General features: G+C 37.4%; 1 protein-coding gene across 7 annotated transcripts in view; it reads right to left on the bottom strand.

The window, feature by feature from the left end:
- The window catches only part of PLEKHA5 (pleckstrin homology domain containing A5), a 220876-nt gene that overhangs the window by 19653 nt on the left and 179031 nt on the right, over positions 1-22192 (bottom strand). For 4 of the 7 annotated variants that reach the window (XM_036252690.1, XM_036252684.1, XM_036252689.1 and 1 more), the window contains 4 exons: positions 16400-16462; positions 14102-14182; positions 13817-13966; positions 3021-3122 (listed from right to left, as the gene is read on the bottom strand). In XM_036252690.1, coding sequence (XP_036108583.1) covers positions 3021-3122; positions 13817-13966; positions 14102-14182; positions 16400-16462 — 396 coding nt within the window. Of the gene's footprint in view, positions 1-3020; positions 3123-13816; positions 13967-14101; positions 14183-16399; positions 16463-16973; positions 17010-21977; positions 22059-22192 lie in introns of all 7 variants that reach the window. The other 3 variants (XM_036252685.1, XM_036252688.1, XM_036252694.1) reach the window with 2 other exon arrangements.

Here is a 22192-nt window from a genome sequence, read left to right as displayed (position 1 = left end):
GTGGTGTGGGTGGCAGCCACTCAATGTTTCCCTTTCACATCGATGTTTCTCTCTTTCTCTCTCTCCCTCCCACTCTATCTGAACAAAAAATAGAAAAAATGTCCTCGGGTGAGGATTAAAAAAAAAGGCAATGAAGTATGTAAAAGCATCACATTACCTAGAAAAATGTTTTTCACTGAATATCAGTTTTTGACAACTTGTAGATATTAGAATACAATCAATATTTCATTAGTAAGCTAAAAAGTTCTCTGAGGGTTAGAAGTAATTTTCCAAGTCAATACACATGAGGACTGTGCACTAACACTGCCTCAGAATGGCACAGCACGACCTTAGTTACCCACTCCTCCAACCCATAGGCTGGAGGCATCCAAGGAAAAGAAGGGAGCACTGCACAGGACAGCCCAGAGGTGTGGGCACTGATCCAGGATGCAGGGGGGGAGCACCCACCATAAACACCTGACACCTGCACATGTTCTATATGGAACACTTATCATTTTCACAACTACAAAAATCACATCTATGTATTTTTGCCTATCTGAAAGGTGCACAGTAAAATCTCATTTTTATTTTATTTTGCATTTCTCTGTTTACTTGTGACTTTGAGCACTATACAAACACGTTAGCACAGCAATCTGAATTTTACTTTTTAACAATTAAAACTACTTATGTTTTTCGTTCATTTTGTTAATGTACTGTTTCTCCAAATCAAAACATTTCTGTGAAAATCTAGGTAGTAAATAACTCTTATTGAAATCTAAGAGTCAAGATACTCCTTTTCAGTATGCAATCTTTCAAGTTTGTCGATGTTCCTTCATTGTTTAGTTATTTAACACTTATACAGTACGTTTTATGTACCTGATGCTATTCTAAGTACTCCAAAAACATCAACACATTTAATCATTATAACAAGCCAAGAGAGGGAGGAACTATTATTATTTTCATTCTATAGTTGTGGAAACCGAGGTGCAGAGCTGTTGTGTAGCTAGTCTAACTAAGATCACATGTGCAATGCTACTTCTATAGAGTATGTGTCTTCTAGGTCTTTATTTAACAACAAAAAAAACCCACACAAAAACCTTAACTACTCGAGGTCTTTATTATAGCTTAGAAGTATTAGAATAATTTTGTTAACTTTTTTCAAAAAGTCCTGGAAATTTGGCTGAAATAGAATTGAGCTTATAGGAAGAATTTTCATCATGATACTTAATGTTAAATCAGGTCAGTGAGGAACACAGTATAACCATTTACACTTTCCATTTATTCAAGCCCTCTGTTAGGTTCCATAGTATAGTAATTATATTTTCACAATGAACATTCTTTTGTTAGGTTAAATCAGGGTTGGCAAACCCTGCTCTTGTCTCCAAACTAAAAATGGTTTTATATATATATGTATTTTTTATCCTCACCCGAGGATATATTTTTGTTTTTTTGTTCAGATATAGTGGGAGGGAGAGAGAAACATCGACGTGAAAGGGACACATAGAGTGGCCACCACCCGCACAACCCAACCAGGGCCGGGGACAAACCGCAACCGAGGTACATGCCCTTAGGGGGAACCGAACCTAGGTTTCTCCGGACTGCAGGCCGATGCTCTAACCGCTGAGCCAAACCGGCCAGGGCGGATTTTTATATTTTTAAGGAGCTATAAAAATCCCTGAACACCTAAGGATAATGTAACAATATATGTATATACCTGTACTATCTAAAATATTTAGTATTTGGGCTTTCACAGAAAAAGTTTGCTGACCCCTGCGTTATATTTGTATCTTATTTATACTTTTTTCCTATTGTACTTAGTATTTATTAGTGTACCTTCAGTATTCAATAAAGATGTCACAACCACATGACCCTGACCAGGGCTGGGGATGAACTGCAACCGAGGTACGTGCCCTTGACCGGAATCAAACCCGTGACTCATTAGTCCACGGGCTGACACTCTGCCGCTGAGCCAAACCGGCCAGGGCCAGAGTTTATTCTTATATTATTATTTATTAATTACTGTATGATTTTCCACTCAACCAACTGTAAACCTACTTTCACCCCACCTGCGCTGGACAGCACAGAGGAGAGCTGACTTTCTATGGGTCAACCTTACTAACCTATTATTTGTTGTACTGATCTGTCTGTTGAGTCTGCTGGGCTGCTAATGCACATAATCACATTTACACAGGGCCACAGCATGAAGTGATTTTACAAATTTTCTTAAATAGTTATTATCTCTGTTTTTCAGAGTAACACTTTAGGACAGGTATTATTATTTCCATTTTATAGATAAAACAACTAACACCTGGAACTTGATCCCAGATTTACCTGTTTACAAAACTGGATTTTTTTATTCCAAATGGTGCTGTATCTTCCCCTATCCTAATAATGCATCAGTCAAGATAATAGACTGGCCCTGGCCACTTTGGCTCAGTGGTTGGAGAGTCGGCCTGCGGTACAGAGACCCGGGTTCGGTTCCCGCTAAGGGCACATACCTCGGTTGCAGTTTGTCCCCGGCCCTGGTTGGTCGTGCGGGTGGCAGCCACTCGATGTGTCCCTTCACATCGATGTTTCTCTCTCTCTCTCTTCCTCTCTCTCCCTCCAGCTCTATCTGAACAAAAAATGGAAAAATGTCCTCGGGTGAGGATGAAAAAAAAAAGAAAAAGATAATAGGCTGAAAAAGGAAATTAATATAGAATGAATTAGAATAAATCAGAATAAATTTTATAAAAAAATAAAATATACACTATTTGAAAAATTCATGTAATTCAATACCTCAGTACCAAGTGACATACTGTTCGCTAGGAGCATGGAAAAAATATAGGGCTCACACCATGTACCCGATAGAATAAAGAACTTTTAAACAACGAGAGATGGGAAATCTTGTGAGATAGTAAGGTTCCTATCTATCGTTGGAAGTATTCAAATCCAGGTCTTAGGTAGCCAAATCTGTTATGGACATCCTGAATCCAATAAGGTGGGCAGTATAGTAGCCGTCAGAACCAATTTCAACAACGTAAAAAACCCGACTTTTTTACCTGAACTTCACCAAGGCGATCGAGATGCTCTTGCATCTGGTTCCTGGTCACAGTTACATCATATTCCAATTTATCATATTCTCTCCATGCTCGTTCCAGTTCCTAAAATCAAAGAGCTTTAATCATTCTAATGGAGAAACGTGCTTTAATGTTGTTCCGCTGCAATTATCAAGTTGTTTATATTGGGCAAAATTAAAAACCTTTATAATTCATTTCCCTTTATTGTTTAAAGCATCTTCTTTATGCCTTGATTAAAATTTTTCCATGAGTCTGGCTGATGTGGCTCAGTGAACTGAGCATCGTCTCATGGACTGAGAGGTCCCAGTTCGATTCCAGGTCAGGGCACATGCCCAGGATATGGGCTTTACCCCCAGTGGGGGGCATGTAGGAGGCAGCTGACAGATGTATGTCTCTCACATCGATATCTCTCTCTCTCCCTAAAAAATCAATAAAAACATAAAAAAAAAAAGAACTAACACAGAAAACAGCAATAACTCAAGTTCCTACAGGATGTCTTCTAAAGGCTTAAGGTGCGTACTTTAAATTTGGCCATTTGTAATAATTGATTTTTGAATTGAAGATTCTCCTTAACAGGTTTTATAATAAATTATATATGTGGTGTGTGTGTGTGTGTGTGTGTGTGTATATATATATATATATATTTTTTTTTTTTTGGTATGTGCCCCTGCAGGCTGACGCTCCAACCGCTGAGCCAAACCAGTCAGGGCTGAATTATATATTTTTTAAAAACAGAGATAAACCACTATAAAATTTTTTATCATCTCTATATTATATAGATAGCTTGAGGAGTCTATTAAGCAGATTTCACAATGAATTCAATTAAAAAAAAAAAGCAAAGTAATAAAGGACTAAAGAATTTTATCTTGGTTATATGGCATAACTATTAGCTTCCTTACTTGGCTTCAGCAAACTTTTTAAACTGGAATAAACAAGAATATTCTCTCCTTGAATAAAAATAGCTTCCAGCCATCTTCTAATTTGTGCACATCATAAAAACTGCAAATTTAAACACGGCTTTTGAAGGCTTAGGGAAGCTAAAATGAGGACAAGAGATCCAATGACAGCCACTAAGGATGATGGTCTTGCCAAACGAACACCTAACCTGTTTTGTAGAAAAGCCAGAGTTCAGAGTGGGCCTAAAGGTGCTGTAGAGGTATCGAAATACAAGAACACTTTAAAATAGTGGGAGTTAGAGGTCACTTTACCAATGTTTTAGGGGTGAAGAAATATAATATACTTGCAATCGTCCTAATCTGGAAAGTCCTGCATTGCACTGTATCATTTAGCCTGAAGCCCGTAATCCAGTTGGGCCTCCCATTTCTGCCTTAACCTAGCTCCTCAAACATGACTATGGGTGGGCAGCACACAAGTAAACAGCATGGCAAGGAAAGGGGTGGCATCCTGGGTGGTTTGGCTCAGCAGTTAGAGCATTGGCCCGCAGACCAGAGAGTCCTGGGTTCAGTTCCCACTAAGGGCGTGTGCCTCGGTTGCAGTTTGTCCCCAGCCCATTGGGGTTGTGTGGTAGCGACTACTCGATGTGTCTCTCTCACATCAATGTTTCTCTCTCTCTCTTCCTCCGTCTTTATCTGAAGATGGATGCAAAAATGTCCTCGAGTGAGGATAAAAAAAAAAGGAAAGAAAAGGGGTGGCATTGGCATAACATCTGTTTCCTTCCAACACGTGGCCGAGTATTTCATTAAAGAGTTGAATGCAATCTTTAAATATGACCTTCCTATTTTTTCTCAAGAAGATAATGTATAAGTACATCACAGCAATTGAAAGGGTTAATGATGTTCAAGTATGCAATTATTTTAAAGCACAAGTCAGGAAAACAGTGCTTGCAACCAAAATGTGGAGTTTCATGTCATACAGTTAAGAGAATGAATGAACTCTTGTGATCTGCAGCCTCATGGAAGGGAGAGGGAGAAACATTGATGTGAGAGAGAAACACTGATCGGCTTCTGCTTGCATGCCCCCCCCCCCCCCCACCGATTGAGCCTGCAACCTGGGCAAGTGCCCGGACTGGGAAGCAAACCAGGACCTCTCAAATAAGGAGGTTGCTCAATCCACTGAGCCACACCACCTGGACTCAGTTTTTCATTTTAAACATAGTAATAATAGTATCCACATCAAGGGGGTATTATGTAGATTAAGTACATGTAAGGCATTTATAATGAACCTAACACCTAATAACTGCTCCAGATATATTCATGATTATTACTACTATTTCATATACTGTTATTATTTTACAGTGGATAAACGCATAAGCCCTACGAGCATGATTCAGAATGATTAGAGGCCTATATACTTGCTTTCTGACTTCTGAAATTCAAATTTCAGATTTTTCAGTAAGAGGACATACATTTGATTTCAAGTTCAAGCAAGTACATGTGACTGCACAGTGAAAAAGAGCAGACAGTCCAGGAACCCTAGAATTTCGTCCCTGACTTAGGTGTTGACCTGTTTCTTATTAGTTCTGTCACCGTGGCAAGCCCCTCACTGGGAAGTTCTACAGCATTCTGCACATTTTCTCAAGAGAATATTCAGCGGAAGCAAAACTTTTTGAACCCAGTTCTTCATCTCAGGCTCTGCTTTCAGAAGAGAACCCAAACTGAGATTGTTATACCCGAAAAATTTCAAGGTGTAACAGACTGTTTCACAATCAGTCTCACTAATCGGGTGAGATGAAGTAGAGGCAAGGAGAGAACACCATGTACTTAAAGCTTGTGTGTGTTGGATGGGCCGTGAGGAGACGTAGTTTCAAGAATTAAATAAAAGGATTCCAAAATGGCGGCGGAGTGAACGGAGCTACACAGACCGTCTCCCAGAACCAAACTGGAATTACAACTATAACACAGACAAATCGACGGGAAAAACCAACAGAAAAGCAGCTTGCGAGGACCATACAACGAGGGACACTGACTCCATCCCGGTAGGCTTGCGAAGGCGCGAGACGGGGCTGGGAGCCCACGGTCGGCAGCTCGGCAGCAGCTTCAGCTGGGAGCGGCGCCCGCGGGTCACACTCCCAGGCGGCCCCACAGCGCAGCCGGGACAGAGGCTGAAACAGCCACAGCCACTCACCTTGGGCTCCGGCGGAGGGAGGGCAGACTGGACTGGAACTGTGTTGGGACACTCGGGGTTTGGAGGGCGCTCGGAGCTTTTGCTGAATGGCAGCCACGCAGGACGGTGGCCATATTGCTCCTTCCCAGGGCTCTGGGGAGAGGCAGCAGCCCCTCCCTCGGAGATCCAACCCCACCTTGTGGGCCATTGAACTGTTAATTGAAGCTCATTAACAACCAGCATCTGCCCCACCCTTGTGAAATCGCCTTATGCTGAGCACCTGAGGGAGTTTTCCAATCAATTGACAACCCAAAACCCATCAAGTAACCTGGACTGCTAGCCTCCAGGCAAAAAGCTAGAGGATAACAGTACCTTTCCTGGGCTACCAACTTTAACCAGGAAAGTAAGACTTGACACCAGTGTTTAATGTGGGTCCTCCCTTGCTCATCTAAACCCAGGAGAGATAGCCACAAACAGCAGAACACCAACACACACAGGAAAACTTGACAGGCTCCAAAGGCCACTGTGATAGCCAAAATGGTGAAACACAGAAACAGAAGTCAAATAAAAGAGCAAGAGACCTCCACCGAAGCTGAGATCAATGTGGAGCAGTTAGGCATGTTAACAGAGCTAGAATTCAGAGCCATGATCTTGAGAAAGCTGAACAGCATGAGTAAGGACATAGAGACACTGAAAATAAGCCAATTGGAAATTAAAAACCATCAAGAAGAGATAAAAAATGGACATATCAGAAATGAAAAACACATCGGAAGGTTTAAAAAACAGAGTAGAGGAAGCGGAGGACCAGATCAGTGAATTAGAAGACAGGGGAGAAAAAAAATCAACCAATCAGAAAACCAAAAGGAAAAAACGATTAAAAAACAGAAAGCCAGCTTAAGAGAACTGTGGCACAACAGGAAACGTAATAATATTCGCATCATAGGAGTCCCTGAAGAAGAAAATGAGCAAGGGATAGAGAATATATTTAAAAAAATAGTGACAGAAAACTTCCCTAATTTGGTGAAGGAAGAAGGCATTCAAGTTCAAGAAGCACAGAGAGTCCCAAGTAAGAACCCAAACAGACCTATACCAAGACACATAGTAATTAAAATGCCAAAAATTAAAGACAGAGGGAATCCTAAAAGCAGCAAGACATAAGCAACAGGTTACCTACAAAGGAAACCCCATAAGGCTCTCAGCTGACTTCTCACAAGAAACACTACAGGCCAGAAGGGAATGGCATGAAGTAATCAAGGTCATGAAAAACAAGGATCTGAATCCAAGACTACTCTACCCAGCAAGGCTATCATTCAAAATAGAAGGTCAAATAAAGAGCTTCCCAGACAAAAAAAGGCTAAGGGAATACATGAGCACTAAACCAGCACTGCAAGAAATGTTAAAAGGACTGCTGTAATTAGCAGGAGAAATGGGAAGAAAAATAAAACCACACTAAACAAAAATGGCAATAAATAAGTACATATAAAAAATCACCTTAAATGTAAACGGATTGAATGCTCCCATAAAAAGACACAGAGTAGCTGATTGGATAAGAAAGCATGACTCATCTATATGTTGTTTACAAGAGACCCACCTCACAACAAAAGACTCACATAGATTAAAAGTGAAGGGATGGAAAAAAATCTTCCAAGCAAATGGAAAGCAAAAAAAAAGCTGGGGTAGCAATTCTCATATCTGATAAAATAGATTTCAAAATGAAGGCCATACCTAGAGACAAAGAAGGCCACTACATAATATTGAAAGGATCTATCCAACAGGAAGATATAACCTTGATAAACATATATGCATCCAATATAGGAGCACCAAAATATATTAAAAATCTTCTGGAGGACTTCCAAGGAGAAATCAACAGCAATACAATCGTAGCAGGGGACTTCAACACCCCGTTGACACCACTGGATAGATCCTCTGGACAAAAAATTAGCAAGGAAACAGAGACTCTAAATGAAGCACTAGACCAAATGGGTTTAATAGATATGTACAGAGAATTACACCCCCAAACTACAGAATACACATTCTTCTCAAGTACACATGGGACATTCTCAAAGATAGACCAAATGATAGGACACAAACTAAATCTCTACAAGTTCAAGAAGACTGAAATCATATCAGGCATCTTCTCAGATCACAATGGCATGAAACTAGAAATCAATTGCAAAGAACATGCAAAGACATTTGAACACATGGAGGCTAAATAGCATGTTATTAAACAATGAATGGGTTACCGAGGAGATCAAGGAAGAAATTAAAACTTCCTGGAAACCAATGAAAATGAAGACACAACAACACAAAATCTATGCGATGCAGCGAAAGCAGTTCTGAGAGGGAAGTTCATAGCACTACAGGCCTACCTAAAGAAACAAGAAAAATTTCTAATTGACTGTCTAACCTCACAACTTAAAGAATTAGAAAGCAAACAAATAGAAAACTCTAGAGCAAGTAGAAGGAAGGAAATAGTAAAGATCAGAGCAGAAATAAATGACATAGAGACCAAAAAAACAATTCAAAGGATCAATGAAACAAAGAGCTGGTTTTTCGAAAAGATAAAGATTGATGGACCCTTAGCTAGACTCACCAAGAAACAAAGAGAGAGAACCCAAATACACAAAATCAGAAATGAAAGAAGAAAAGTAACAACTGATACCACAGAAATACAGAAGATCGTTAACAGCTACTATGAACAACTATATGGCAACAAATTCAACAATCTAAGCAAAATGGACACATTTCTAGAAACACACGGTCTCCCAAAACTGGACCGGGAAGAGACAGAAAACTTAAATGGACCAATAACAACTTAGGAAATTGAAGAGGTAATCAAGACTCTCCCAGCAAACAAAAGCCCAGGCCCAGATGGCTTCATGGGGGTGTTTTAACGAACATTTAAAAAAGAACTAACACCCATTCTCCACAAACTATTTCAAAAAAATTCAAGAAGAAGGAAGACTTCCAAACACGTTCTATGAGGCCAGCATAATTCTAATTCCAAAACCAGAAAAAGACACTATAAAGAAAGAAAACTACAGGTCAATATCCCTGATGAACATAGATGCCAAAAGTCCTGAACAAAGTACTAGCAAATTGGATCCAGCAATACATCAAAAAAATTATTCACCATGACCAAGTGGGATTCATTCCAGGGATGCAAGGCAAATCAATAAATGTGATACACCACATAAACAAAATGAAGAATAAAAACCACATGATAATATTAAGAGATGCTGAAAAAGCATTCAACAAAATACAGCATCCATTTCTGATAAAAGTGCTCAGCAATGTGGGAATAGAGGGATCATATCTCGACATAATAAAGGCCATATATGAAAGACCTACAGCCAACATCATACTCAGTGGGCAGAAACTAAAAACATTTCCATTAAGAACAGGAACAAGACATGGATGTCCACTTTTGCCACTCTTATTTAGCATAGCACTGGAAGTCTTAGCCACAGCAATCAGACATGAGGAAAAATAAAAGGGATCCAAATTGGAGAGGAAGTGAAACTCATTATTTGCAGATGACATGATACTATACACAGAAAACCCTAAAGACTACATCAAATATCTACTAGACTTAATAAATGAATTTGGGAAAGTAGCAGGATACAAAATTAAGGTCAAGAAATCGATGGCATTCTTATACACCAATGATGAACTCACAGAAAGAGAAACCAAAAAAACAATCCCATTTATCATCGTGGCAAAAAAATCAAGATACCTAGAAAAGAAATAAAGGACCTATTTGCAGAAAACTACAGGACATTGAAGAAAGAAATAGAGGAAGATATAAAAAAGTGGAAGCATACCTTGTTCATGGATTGGAAGAATTAACATCATTAAAATGTCCATACTATCCAAAGCAATCTATAGATTCAATGCAATCCCTATCAAATGACATATTTCACAGAACTAGAACAAATACTTCAAAAGTTCATATGGAACCAAAAAGTCCCCGAATAGCCACAGCAATTTTTTAAAAAAGAAGGACAAAGTGGGTGGGATCACAATACCAGATTTCAGGTTATACTACAAAGCGACTGTAATCAAAACAGCCTGGTACTGGCACAAGAACAGGCATATAGACCAGTGGAACAGAACTGAAAACCCAGAAATGGACCCAAGGCAATACGCTCAATTAATATTTGACAAAGGTGGCAAGAGCATACAGTGGAGTAAAGATAGCCTCTTTAATAAATGATGTTGGAAAAATTGGATAGCTACATGCAAAAAAATGAAACTAGACCATCAACTTACACTATACACAAAAATAAACTCAAAATGGATAAAAGACTTAAATGTGACCCATGAATCCATAAAAATTCTAGAAGAAAACATAGGCAATAAAATTTCGGACATCATACGGAGCAGAATTTTCACTGATACATCACCTAAGGCAACAGAAACAAAGGCAAAAATGAACACATGGGAGTACATCAAACTAAAAAGCTTCTGCACAGCAAAAGAAACAATCATCAAAATGGAAAGGCAACCCACTATATGGGAGAACATCACTGCCAATGATATATCAGATAAGGGGTTAATTTCCAATATATATAGAGTGCTCATACAACTCAACAAAAGGAAGACAAAGAACCCAATTAAAAAATGGGCAGAGGAGCTGAATAGACACCTCTCCAAACAGGACATACAAATGGCCAAGAGACATATAAGGAAATGTTCAACAGCACTAATCATCAGAGAGATGCAAATTAAAACAACAATGAGGTGCAAATTAAAACAACCTCACACGTGTCAGAATGGCCGCCATCAACAAATCATCAAACAACAAGTGTTGGCGAAGGTGTGGAGAAAAGGGGCTCTAGTACACTGCTGGTGGGAATGCAGACTGGTGCAGCCACTATGGAAAACAATATGGTGTTACCTCAAAAAATTAAAAATTGAACTTCCATTTGACCCAGTGATCCCGCTTCTAGGAATATACCCTAAAAAGCCTGAAACAGCAATCAGAAAGAATATATGTACCCCTATATTCATAGCAGCAGTATTTACAATAGCTAATATCTGGAAACAGCCCAAGCAAGTGTCCATCAGTAGAAGAATGGATAAAAAAGCAGTGGTACATATACACAATGGAGTACCATGCAGCGTTAAGAAAGAAAGATCTCTTACCCTTTGAGACGACATGGAGGGACCTGGAAAGTATTATCCTAAGTGAAATAACCCAAGCAAAGAAAGACAAATACCACATGATCTCACTTATATACGAAATATAATGAACATAACAGTCTGAGGAATATGGTAGACCCAGAAACATGGAAGTAGGGCACAGACTGACATCCGTCAGAAGAGGGGGTGGGGGTGGGTGGGAAGAGATAAACCACAGAACTTATATGCATGTATGCATGACCAATAGACATGGACAACAAAGCTGGGGACGGGGTGGGTGTGGGGTGGGGGGGTGCCAATGAGGTAAAATGACACATTGAGAAACATCTGTAACAAAAAAATAAAAAAATTAAAAAAAAGAATTAAATAAAACATAAAGGGAATCCTGCTTTTTATGTTTGCCTTGTGCTAATCCTGGTTTTATGGACCTTTGTGGCCAACCAGGTGAGGAGATGTGCTCTGAAATCAAGCTTTGATCTATGGATGCCTTAATGTTATACCTCTGATGTTGCTATGTCTTTTATAACTCAGACTTGGATTTGAACCAATGCTCTGAGAGAATCAGAGGATTCCTTTGAGATTCTGCTGGCATAAATGTTAATTCAAATTTAAATCGAATCAACATCCATTGAGTGCCCACCATATGCCCAGTATGAAACCATGTATCATTTGTAGCCTTAAGCTGAAAATATGAGTAAGTTTACACAAAGGCACAAATGACACAATTTATATTCTATGCAGTAAGACATGTCTTAGAAGAACATACTGGGGGTTTGTAATGATCGCTGAATAATGCTGAAGGCGAGGGAAAAAACAGGAAAGTGATTATATAGGATAACAACCAGAAAATGGCATGTGCCCTGACTGGGAAGTGAACCAGCGACCTCTTGGTTCATGGGTTGATGCTCAACCATTGAGCCACACCGGCCAGGCTATTAAAACATTTTATTTTTTTTTGGTACGTGCCCCTAGCGGGAACTGAACTCAGGACCCTCTGGTCCACAGACCAATTCTCCAACCACTGAGCCAAACCGGCCAGGGTTATTAAAACATTCTTAAATAAACTTCCATCAGTGCTGGAGTTAATCTTAGGATGGAGTAAATTCTAAGCCTATTAATGAGATTTAAGTGTATATCCCTAGAATTTCCTAAAACAGATACCAATCATAAAATAGTTCCCAACTAAATTTTTTAATGTTTTTATTGATTTTTTAGAGAGAGAAGAACATCAATGTGATAGAGAAACATTGATCAGCTGCCTCCTGCATGCACCCCGACTGGGGAATCAAAGCCACAAATGGGTATGTGCCCTGACCAGGAATGAAACTGGTGACCTTTAGGAGCATAGGACAATGCTAAACCAACAGAACTACACTGGCCAGGGCTTCAGCTAAATTTTGATTTGACTCAGGTTGTCATAGGGATATTGAAGTTTTCATTAGCTTGACACTGACAGCTTAACCCCACCTTCCTTTCTAATCTCATATTCTGGACCTCCTAATTCCAGTCAGTCAGGCCTATTCTAGCTTCCCCAGACATGTCCCCCACATTCTCGTGTTTGTGCTGTGACTGAAGCCATGATGGGATTCTGGTATCTTGCCAGCTTGGAAAGACCTCTCTTAGTTAAGCTATAACGCCTGTGGACCTTCTTAAAAGGTAACTGCTCCCTAAAGAGCTCACTGAAGCTACAGACAAGTATGTGTTAGCAGTTTTCTCAAACAGGTGGCTTTTGTGAGTTTCTTTCAAAGGGCTGTTGGGCAGGTGCTCTTGCTATGTTTAGAGGTGACTGCATCATAGGATCTAAAGCAGACTGTTTAGATTCATAAAACACTTAATTTATAGATTCTAAGTAAGACTTTTATATTTAGTAATCCCAAGAGCCTCTTTATGAAGCGACAAGACTGTGGGTTAAAAGGTTCTGTAATTATATTTCTTACTCAAACCTATCATCTAAACTTGGATCACATTGCAGCTACGAAATGGTAATGCTGACAGCGTCTTAAAAGCATTTCACTGGTGCCTTTTATTGAAACGGCTGGTTAAGGGAGCCTAATTACCACCTCAAAATTATCCTAACTCCCTTAAAATCCAAACAGTGTTTATTTTTCTAATACAATAAATTTAAACATATTTAAGAATTTTTCATTTGCATAATATATAAACGAGAGTATTTACCTCTTGTAAAACAACTTCACAAAAACGTCTACTCCTAATTAGAGAAATAAAGACCACCCTTTATTCATATATATATATATATATATATAATTTATTTTTCTTTATTGATTTTAGAGAGGAAGGAAGGGAAAGAGAGAGAGAGATATAGAAACATCGATGTTGGATCAGCCACCTGCTGCATGCCCCCCACCAGGAATCAAACTGGCGACCTCTTGGTGCATGGGTCGATGTTCAACCACTGAGCCACACCGACTGGGGTATTTTTTATATTATTAATTAATAATAAAGAACAATCTTAAAGATAGTCCAATCAAACAGAAACACAAAGAGAAACAACAACAACAACTACCTATATTTCAGTGACTCTTAATAGGAAACAAAAGTCTGCTACTTACAGCTGTGGCTCGAGAAAGTTCTCGACATGTGCTAAGCAGTCCATTCTGTAAGTCATCCCTCTGCAACACCACAGTCTGAATGGCTGCTGGGTTATCTGCATTCATTTCTATCTCTTGGCTGGCTGATAGCAAAGCTTGCTCAAGCGTGTACTGTTATAATAAAAATAATTACATTTAATGTTCTGCATCACTGAATTCATTCATTTTTACTTTAGTTATCACAGTGTCCTGATAATAACCGTATAAAGTAACATCAATTTTAGATAATAAACATAATTTTCCTACTTTCTCCTTGTGGAGTTGCTGAAGTTTCTCTTCCAGAGCATGTACCACTTTATCTTGTTCACAGAGACGGCTTAACTTGGCCTAGGATGTGAGAGGAGATATATTTTGTTAGCAATTTCCCCCCCTGTAACTGGAGGTAGGTTACTCATCAGTCCTTAACTGGAGATGATTATAACAAGAAAATACACTTAAAATAGCCATGGAATACCTAATTATGTCAATCCTTATTTCAATTAGTAAAATAAAAATTTAAATATAGCTTATGATAGTTTAAAAAATATTCACATAGCCCTGGCCGGTTTGGCTCAGCGGTTAGAGCGTCGGCCTGTGGTCTGGAGAGACTCGGGTTCGGTTCCCGCTAAAGGGCACGTACCTCGGTTACAGTTTGTCCCCGGCCCTGGTTGGGTCGTGTGGGTGGCGACAACTCGATGTGTCCCTTTCACGTCGATGTTTCTCTCTCTCTCCCTCCCACTCTATCTGAACAAAATATTGAGAAAAAAAAAGTCCTCTGGTGAGGATAAAAAAAAAAAAAAAAAATTCATGTAAAGTAAAAAAGCATTTCAGCCATACTATTTAACCTAAAAAATTCAAAATATTCGTAGTAATCAAGCAGTCTCATATGCTTTACACAAATCATTTCAAGTTATTTTCCCCCTTTCTAACTACTGGATAGAGGTTAACTGATATGTGTAGTTCTTAATTAAAACACCAACTGAATTCTGTTTTTGTATTCTTAAAATTATGCTCTCATGTTCGTTGAGAAGAATATAAAACAAAAGATTGCTTCTAATTGCAATAACACAAATAAAATTATTGCTAATAAAGAAAAATCACTTTCAATAGGTTTTTTTAAAACACTGATTTTAGAGGAAGGGAGAGAGAGAGGGAGGGGGGAGGGCGAGAGAGAGAGGAACACTGATATGAGGGATGAACATCTATCACCCCGACTAGGGATCAAACCTGCAATCTGGGTGTGCCTTGACCAAGACTCAAACCCAAAGCCTTTCTGTGTATGGGATGACCGACACTCCAACCAACTAAGCCACACCAGCCAAGGCACTTTCAGTTTTAATGTTTTAAATTCTTAGTACTGCTCAATATTTTAAATTACGTGAAAATATACTTTTACTCTAATAAAATTTCAATACTATAATAAACCAGTTCTCCAAAAGTCTGGAAATAAAAACCTTATCCAAACTGTAAATATGCCTCAAACTTGACTGCACAATGACAAATAAGCAAGGAATGTGAGATTTCACTTTCTTTGCCATTTATCTATTAAAGGAGCTACCTTATCTTTGGTAGACAAAACTCAAGCTACACCAAATGGAATCCAGTTGCTCTCCCCTTCTCAATAGGGCGTGTGTCCCATGACCCCCAGTGGATGCCTGGAACTGCAGACAGTACCAAACCCTATATACTATGTTTTCTCCTATAAATACATACACTTTACGGCTTCACTTTGGCATATGCGAACTGCCTGCATCACTACACGTGAGCTTTTGGGTTGTTATGAAGTAAAATAAGGGTAACTCAAACACAAGCATGACATTCGATCTGACACCCGAGATGGGTACTAGGGGACAAATGGTAGGTGGAAAGCATACGCAGTAGGGAGGAGATGCTGGACAAAGGGGAGAGTCACCTCCTAGGCAAGACGAGTGGGATGGCATGAGAGTTCATCGTGATATTCAGAATGGGATGAAATTTGAAACTGATAAAATGTTTCATTCTGAAATATTCCATTTAATATTTGGGACCATGGTTGATGGCAGGTCGCTGAAATTGCACAAAGCAAAACCAGATTAGGGGCGGGCTACTGTGTATTGAAATAAGAAAGAGATACAACTCAATGAATAAAACCAGGGAAATGAGGAAAGAATAAGATATAAATAGGTAAGAATGCACAGCAAGCCACTAACCTGAAATATGATTAAAAATTATTAAATTTTAGTAATAAAAATGAAGGAGTGATAGAATGCGTAAAGACCGACACTTTTTTCAAACAATTCAGACAGTTTTACTTTGTCTCTAGTCCTACATAATTTTTAATGAAATAGTCTTTTACTTTCATTGATGTGATTCTCAATATATTCAACTGCTAACTAGGGGGGTCAGGGTAGGCAGAGAACAGATCGGGGAGTGAGCATTTAAATGAATCTAAGTGCCAAAGAAAAAAATGCTAATTTCTATGTCATTTTGGAGGGCAGAGGAAGCAGACTTTTTTGTCACGCTTACTCACAGTGTCCTGGCAGAGAATATGACAGCACGGACAACATACAGCATACCAATACTCACATCAATATCTACTTCGTCAGGTCTGTATTTGTACAAGGTGCCTCTGCATTCATCTTGTGACAGCTATAAGGCAAAATGTCATATAGCAACTTTAAAACTAACATTAAAAAATGTACTTATTTAGCCTAAAGTTAAAATTTTAGATTTATATAATAATAATAAAGATGGGATTTTAATGATTCTTATACTTTCAGAAGTTTAATTCAAACACAGATCCTTACAAAAATAGAAAAATATTTAACAGTAATACAATATGCAAGATACATAAAAATGACGTTAACTTCAGCTTATTAAACAAAATAATAAGCTGGTCAAACAAAATTATACAGCACCTTACATTTTCCATTTGTAAGACACACATTTTAATGAAAATTGACAAATACAATTGTAGCAACTATATCGAATCAAATATTTGAATCAGGCATATTCAACAGTCAAAACTGTCCTTCACAGTATACACATAACCACACAACTGTGTATGTGTACACTCATATGTCAACACATCCTTGTACAATTTTACTAACAAAGCCTATAACATACTGTATACAAATACATAATATATAAACACACATACACAATATAGACTTATCTTGTTCTTCTGTCTTAAGAACTAAAAGATAATAGAGGAAAAGTATGGGTTTAATTGAAAAGTGGAAAAAAATCATTCAAAATCTCATAAACGGAAAACCTATGTTATAAACTAGGATAATCATATTTCATTAAAAGCTTGTATGTGTCCATAGACACTATTTGTTTTATTATATTGCAAATAAATTATTATTTAGTATATTTAAACATGGTTTCTCCAGCTTCTTCCAAATGTCTTTTGGTCAAACAAATTCTCATTTCTGATTGTGCTTACCAAGATTTCAATAGCCACCCCCATCAGTTTACTCCAAATCACATCATAGCCTCTGCAGGCAATATTTCACTATCTCTCATTTTCTGACTTTATACTGACTGCTAGACAGTAACAAAAACACAGCAGAAAAATTTTATTGGGTCTCATTGCATGTTTACCAAATGGTACACTTTTTCCCAAAGTGGGGATGGGAGTAATGTTTCCCAACTACATTCTAGATTAGAAAATTAAATTCCACATATACACATACAAATGTATAAATTATAACTACATATGCCCTTTCTTTTAAAAAACTGCTTGACATTTAAATCTTTAGAAGTAGGCATAATTTAAACATGGATCTGAAAATGTGGGAATCAGGTTAAATGTAAGCATTCCAAACATATAATAATAACCCTAAATTTGTTTCATTTCAAGACATGACTTTCACATACCTCATGCAAATGAACCTGCGACTATTTAAGGGTATGCACAGTGATTATTAACCACAAAACTTTCATAGAAATGAACATCACATGAAAAATGAATTTAATGACCAAAGTCAGAATACTTGAGCACTATTTTAAAATAAAGAACTCTGAATATATCCTGAGGAGTGTCAATTGTCATTCTAAATTAAGCATCTAAGTCCAGAAAAAGAATTTGTACTCCTATTAATGAAAAGTTTGTTTTAAAATGCTTAGATCCATGACAAAATATATAAGATGACAATATTAAATTTTTTCATTTATAAGAAATGAAAGATATAAAACCTTTAGCTACTAAATGTCCAAATATACTTTGCTTATTTAATATTTAAAGTTAAATGCAGAACAGCTTTACTAAGCAATGGGATGTGTAATTTGAACAGAACTAGTAAACAGTGTTAACATACCCAGACTGAAATATGAACTGTATCCTATATCCCAAGGCCAATAGAAAAAAGACTAGTAATTTTAAAAGAAAACTTAGTAAATATTTAGGATAATGGTATCACATTTTTATTTAGGGAATATTACTAGACATTCACTTTCACATCAATTAGTATATTATAAAAAAGAAAAACATGCACTGTGTAGTTACTTTAGAGTGATATATCCTTATAGATATTTAAATATATTATTTACACCAATTAAATTTTTGTCATATCTATCATTTTAGTACTACAGAAAAACCTTTTATAAAATTATTCAATAAAGGTATTCATTATTAGATACCAGCTAACAAAAATCTTAAAATAATTAACCCTCCATTATACATTGCTTCTACCTATCAGAAGAACAGTATAAAAAAACAAGATTATTCTTTAAATAATTAACTTTTAACCATGGCCTATTTTTCATTACTGATAATAATTACTGAGGCTTTTCTTAAGCAAAGATGGATATAGTTTATTAAAAAAACAATTTCCATGTAGAATTGAAGAAGTTTGCTACTTAGTCCAATATGAAAAATCCTACCAATAAGAAAAATGTAACTTCATAAATATTCTGATTAACTCAAGTTCTGCATAAAATAATGTTTCATGGCAACACGTTTTATCATTTTAAAAATTCATCTTTAGCAAAAAACAAAAACCCCAAACGTCCTCGGTTTGAAGTACTTCAGGACCACGAGAAAAGCAAGTAAAAACAGCCACGTAGTAATTGGATGAGCTTGGGCTCTGCTCGAGCTTTAATCAGAAAAGTATATTGTGCAAACGTTACTGACTGCATAAGGACACAGACTATATTTTATTTAGAAAGACAGAACTTTTTCATAAGGTACCTAGTTATAAAAAACTGGCTTGGCTTTAAGTTAAAATAAAATTAATTTTGTTCATTAAAATTCAACTTTCTACAGTATCCCTTTTTGAGTATGTGATACACACACACACACATCCCAAGAAGGATTTTTTTGGGAACATTTAATAAAATTATGCATTATATTCTATGAGAACTGAAAAATGCTCATAGGGCTGTAAAGTATTTGCTAATATTAGTCTGTATCTATTAAAACAATTATTTATCAGATGATTCATTTCACTGATTAATTATATTATAAAAACTCTGGTACAATAATATAATCATAAAGGTGATAGATGATTAATAAATGCAGAGGAATTTTTAAAATTTGATGCTTATTTCTTTAGCATTTGTTTAGATTCAGTTTTAGGTCTGACTTATTTGACTAATTTTAAGATAATTACTGTCTAGGCAGTTTCTTCTTCTAAGAAAATGCCAACATAAAGGTCCTCCTGAACAAAAACTTGAAGTGCTGTGGTCAGAATACCAGGTCATAAAACATTATATTGTCACTATATTTTCAACTGAATTTCAGAAGCCATTAACACAGTACTGTAATGCAACGTCAGAAAAGGTGTAACAGTGTTCAATATAAAATCTGATAAAGGTTTTCTTTGGATAATAATGTGATAAAGGAAACCTGGAGGAAAACAAATATATAATTTCAATTTATGCAAATCTACAAACACAGTTTAAGAAACATGTCTAATTTTTATCCATCAACAGTGCATTTCAAAAATTAAGTACTTTGCCCTGCCTGGTTTGGGCTCAGCAGTTGAAGCGTTGGCCTGAGGTCCGGAGAGACCCGGGTTTGGTTCCTGCTAAGGGCACGTACCTCGGTTGCAGACTGTTCCCGGCCCTGGTTGGGTTGTGCGGATGGCAGCCGCTCAATGTGTCCCTTTCACATCGATGTTTCTCTCTCTCTCCCTACCTCCCACTCTATCTGAACAAAATATCGAAAAATGTCCTCGGGTGAGGATTAAAATTAAAAATAAAAATAAAAAATTAAGTACTTTACCAATGGCTGATTTAAAAAAAAAAAAAGGCTGTCTGGCCGGTGTGGCTCAGTGGATTGAGCATCGTCTCATGGACTGAGAGGTCCCAGTTCGTTTCCCGGCCAGATCATATTAGATCATATGCCCAGCTAGCTGGCTGGATCCCCAGTAGGGGGCATGCAGGAGGCAGCCAATCAATGTTCTCTCTCATCAATGTTTCTCTCTTTCTCTCTCTCTAAGCAACAATAAAAACATTGAAAAAAAAGAAGCCATCACCTGCAGCCCTGTGCCTCTGAGAGCACTGAGAGTCAACAGTGAGTAATTACCAACTGGCTGCCCGTCTCATGCCTAGTCATGGCTTGACATTGACCTTCAGATCCTCCTGTTCTGTACAGTGCTAGTCTCCATTTCTTTTCAGTATTAATACTGAGGAAATGTATTTACATAAATCTACTGTTCTTTCAGTATTCAAGGTCAGTGATGCGATTAAGACCAGTGTCGGAGAGCTCCACATTAAAAAAAAACTCTAATTAGAACTTTTAGTGTGACCGAGTAATTTCAACCAGCAGAGATGTCTGCATCAGCAATGCTGATTAGTAATCAATATAAAAAAAGAAAAAACAAACCAAACCAAACAGGAATATCCAGGCTGGCGCTCTCACTGAAAATATGCAGAACGTGCAAAATGAAAACATAACCTAATTCAACAAAATGGCTTTGATCTCATATCAATTTAGTATTAAATAAAACAATAAACCGGTAGCTTGGACACTGAAAAAGGTATCAGTTCCAGAACAAGTGCTGAGGTTCTCAGTGTGATATTTCAGAATGGATAGTCGAGGTTCTATAATTTGGTGACTTTAAGAATGGAGAGATTCCATTCTCTTTTAAAAAGTAAAGCTGTTTAACTTTAAATATTTAATACCTTATCTCTTTATTGCAAATGAAAAACTATGCTCAATCATAATAATACTTTAAATGTTTTGAAAGATGTGCTCAAAGACGAGTCACCCTCCCCCCAACTGTTTCAGTCTCCCAGTTGCAAGGCCATGATGCAGACCCCAAGGTGCTTTTCTTTTTTTAAAAAGATGTTTTACATATTTTAATCAAAACATATATTCATTTTTCATGCTAGTTAATTTTTTTCTTCTGTACTATTTAAGTAACTTTAACAGGTCATAGGCCACAGTAACTTGAGAGTGTTGAGGTGAAAGAAGCTGATGTTGCAAAACACACAGCTAAGAACATTTAGACCATGAAATACAAAAAAATTGAATAGGAATGTATAAAATGATTTCTTTTGCAGATCTGCAGATTACCAAGGTCCTAAATGAAAGCCAGCCAACTCCATGGTATTTATTCTGAGTCAGGGACATGAATGAGGAAAGATATTGACAATCTTGATAACTGCACAAGAATGGTAAGAATATAGGGAGAAGACACTCCCAGTAAGTTCAGAAATGACCATCTTTAGGTTTTAGCATACCACAGTACAGAAACTAGATTAAAAGAACTCCCATACAAATATAAGCTATTCCTAAAACATTGGGGGGGGGGGGGGGAGGAGGTGCTTCCCCTGAAAGGAAAAAAAATTTTTTTAAGTTTTACCTAAAAATCAGTCATAATGTTTTCATAGTTAATCAAAATTAATGGCAATCTAGTAAAATTTTGCAAATGTACTGCAGACCTCCAAGTACATATCAATCAAATACTCTGCACAAAAACTTCAGGAAAATGGCACACTTAATATTCAACAGCAAAATGTTCAGCGAAGCCATGCTAAGAATACTGCAGCATCTTGAAAAGCATGGATGAATTGCGTTTTTCCAAATACACATAAACAAAAAATGGAGTAAGAAAAACACTAATGTCATGAGTAATTCTGAGGATAAACCAAAACTGTCACTGAGGGATTTTGCAGATGATAAAGCAGTATCATTCACTGTCCAAGACCTTACTTGCTGGTACAGTTGGGGTCTTAGCGCCGAGTTCTCAATCATTGTGTGAACCATGGTGATAATAGGTTCATTTTCTTTCATCTATTTCAAATCAGGAGGAGCATACAGCAAACATCAGTTTACAGCATAGCTAGATTTGAAAGACGACACTGTAAATATAGCCTCTACTTTAATATCTTCCTAATAGTGCAGTTGTTTACATTTTACCCCAAAGT

The sequence above is a fragment of the Molossus molossus genome, unplaced genomic scaffold (assembly GCF_014108415.1).
Source record: "Molossus molossus isolate mMolMol1 unplaced genomic scaffold, mMolMol1.p scaffold_m16_p_10, whole genome shotgun sequence".
Lineage (NCBI taxonomy): Eukaryota > Metazoa > Chordata > Mammalia > Chiroptera > Molossidae > Molossus > Molossus molossus.
Note: the sequence above shows the minus strand (reverse complement) of the source record. Positions and strands in the feature narration are given on the sequence as shown.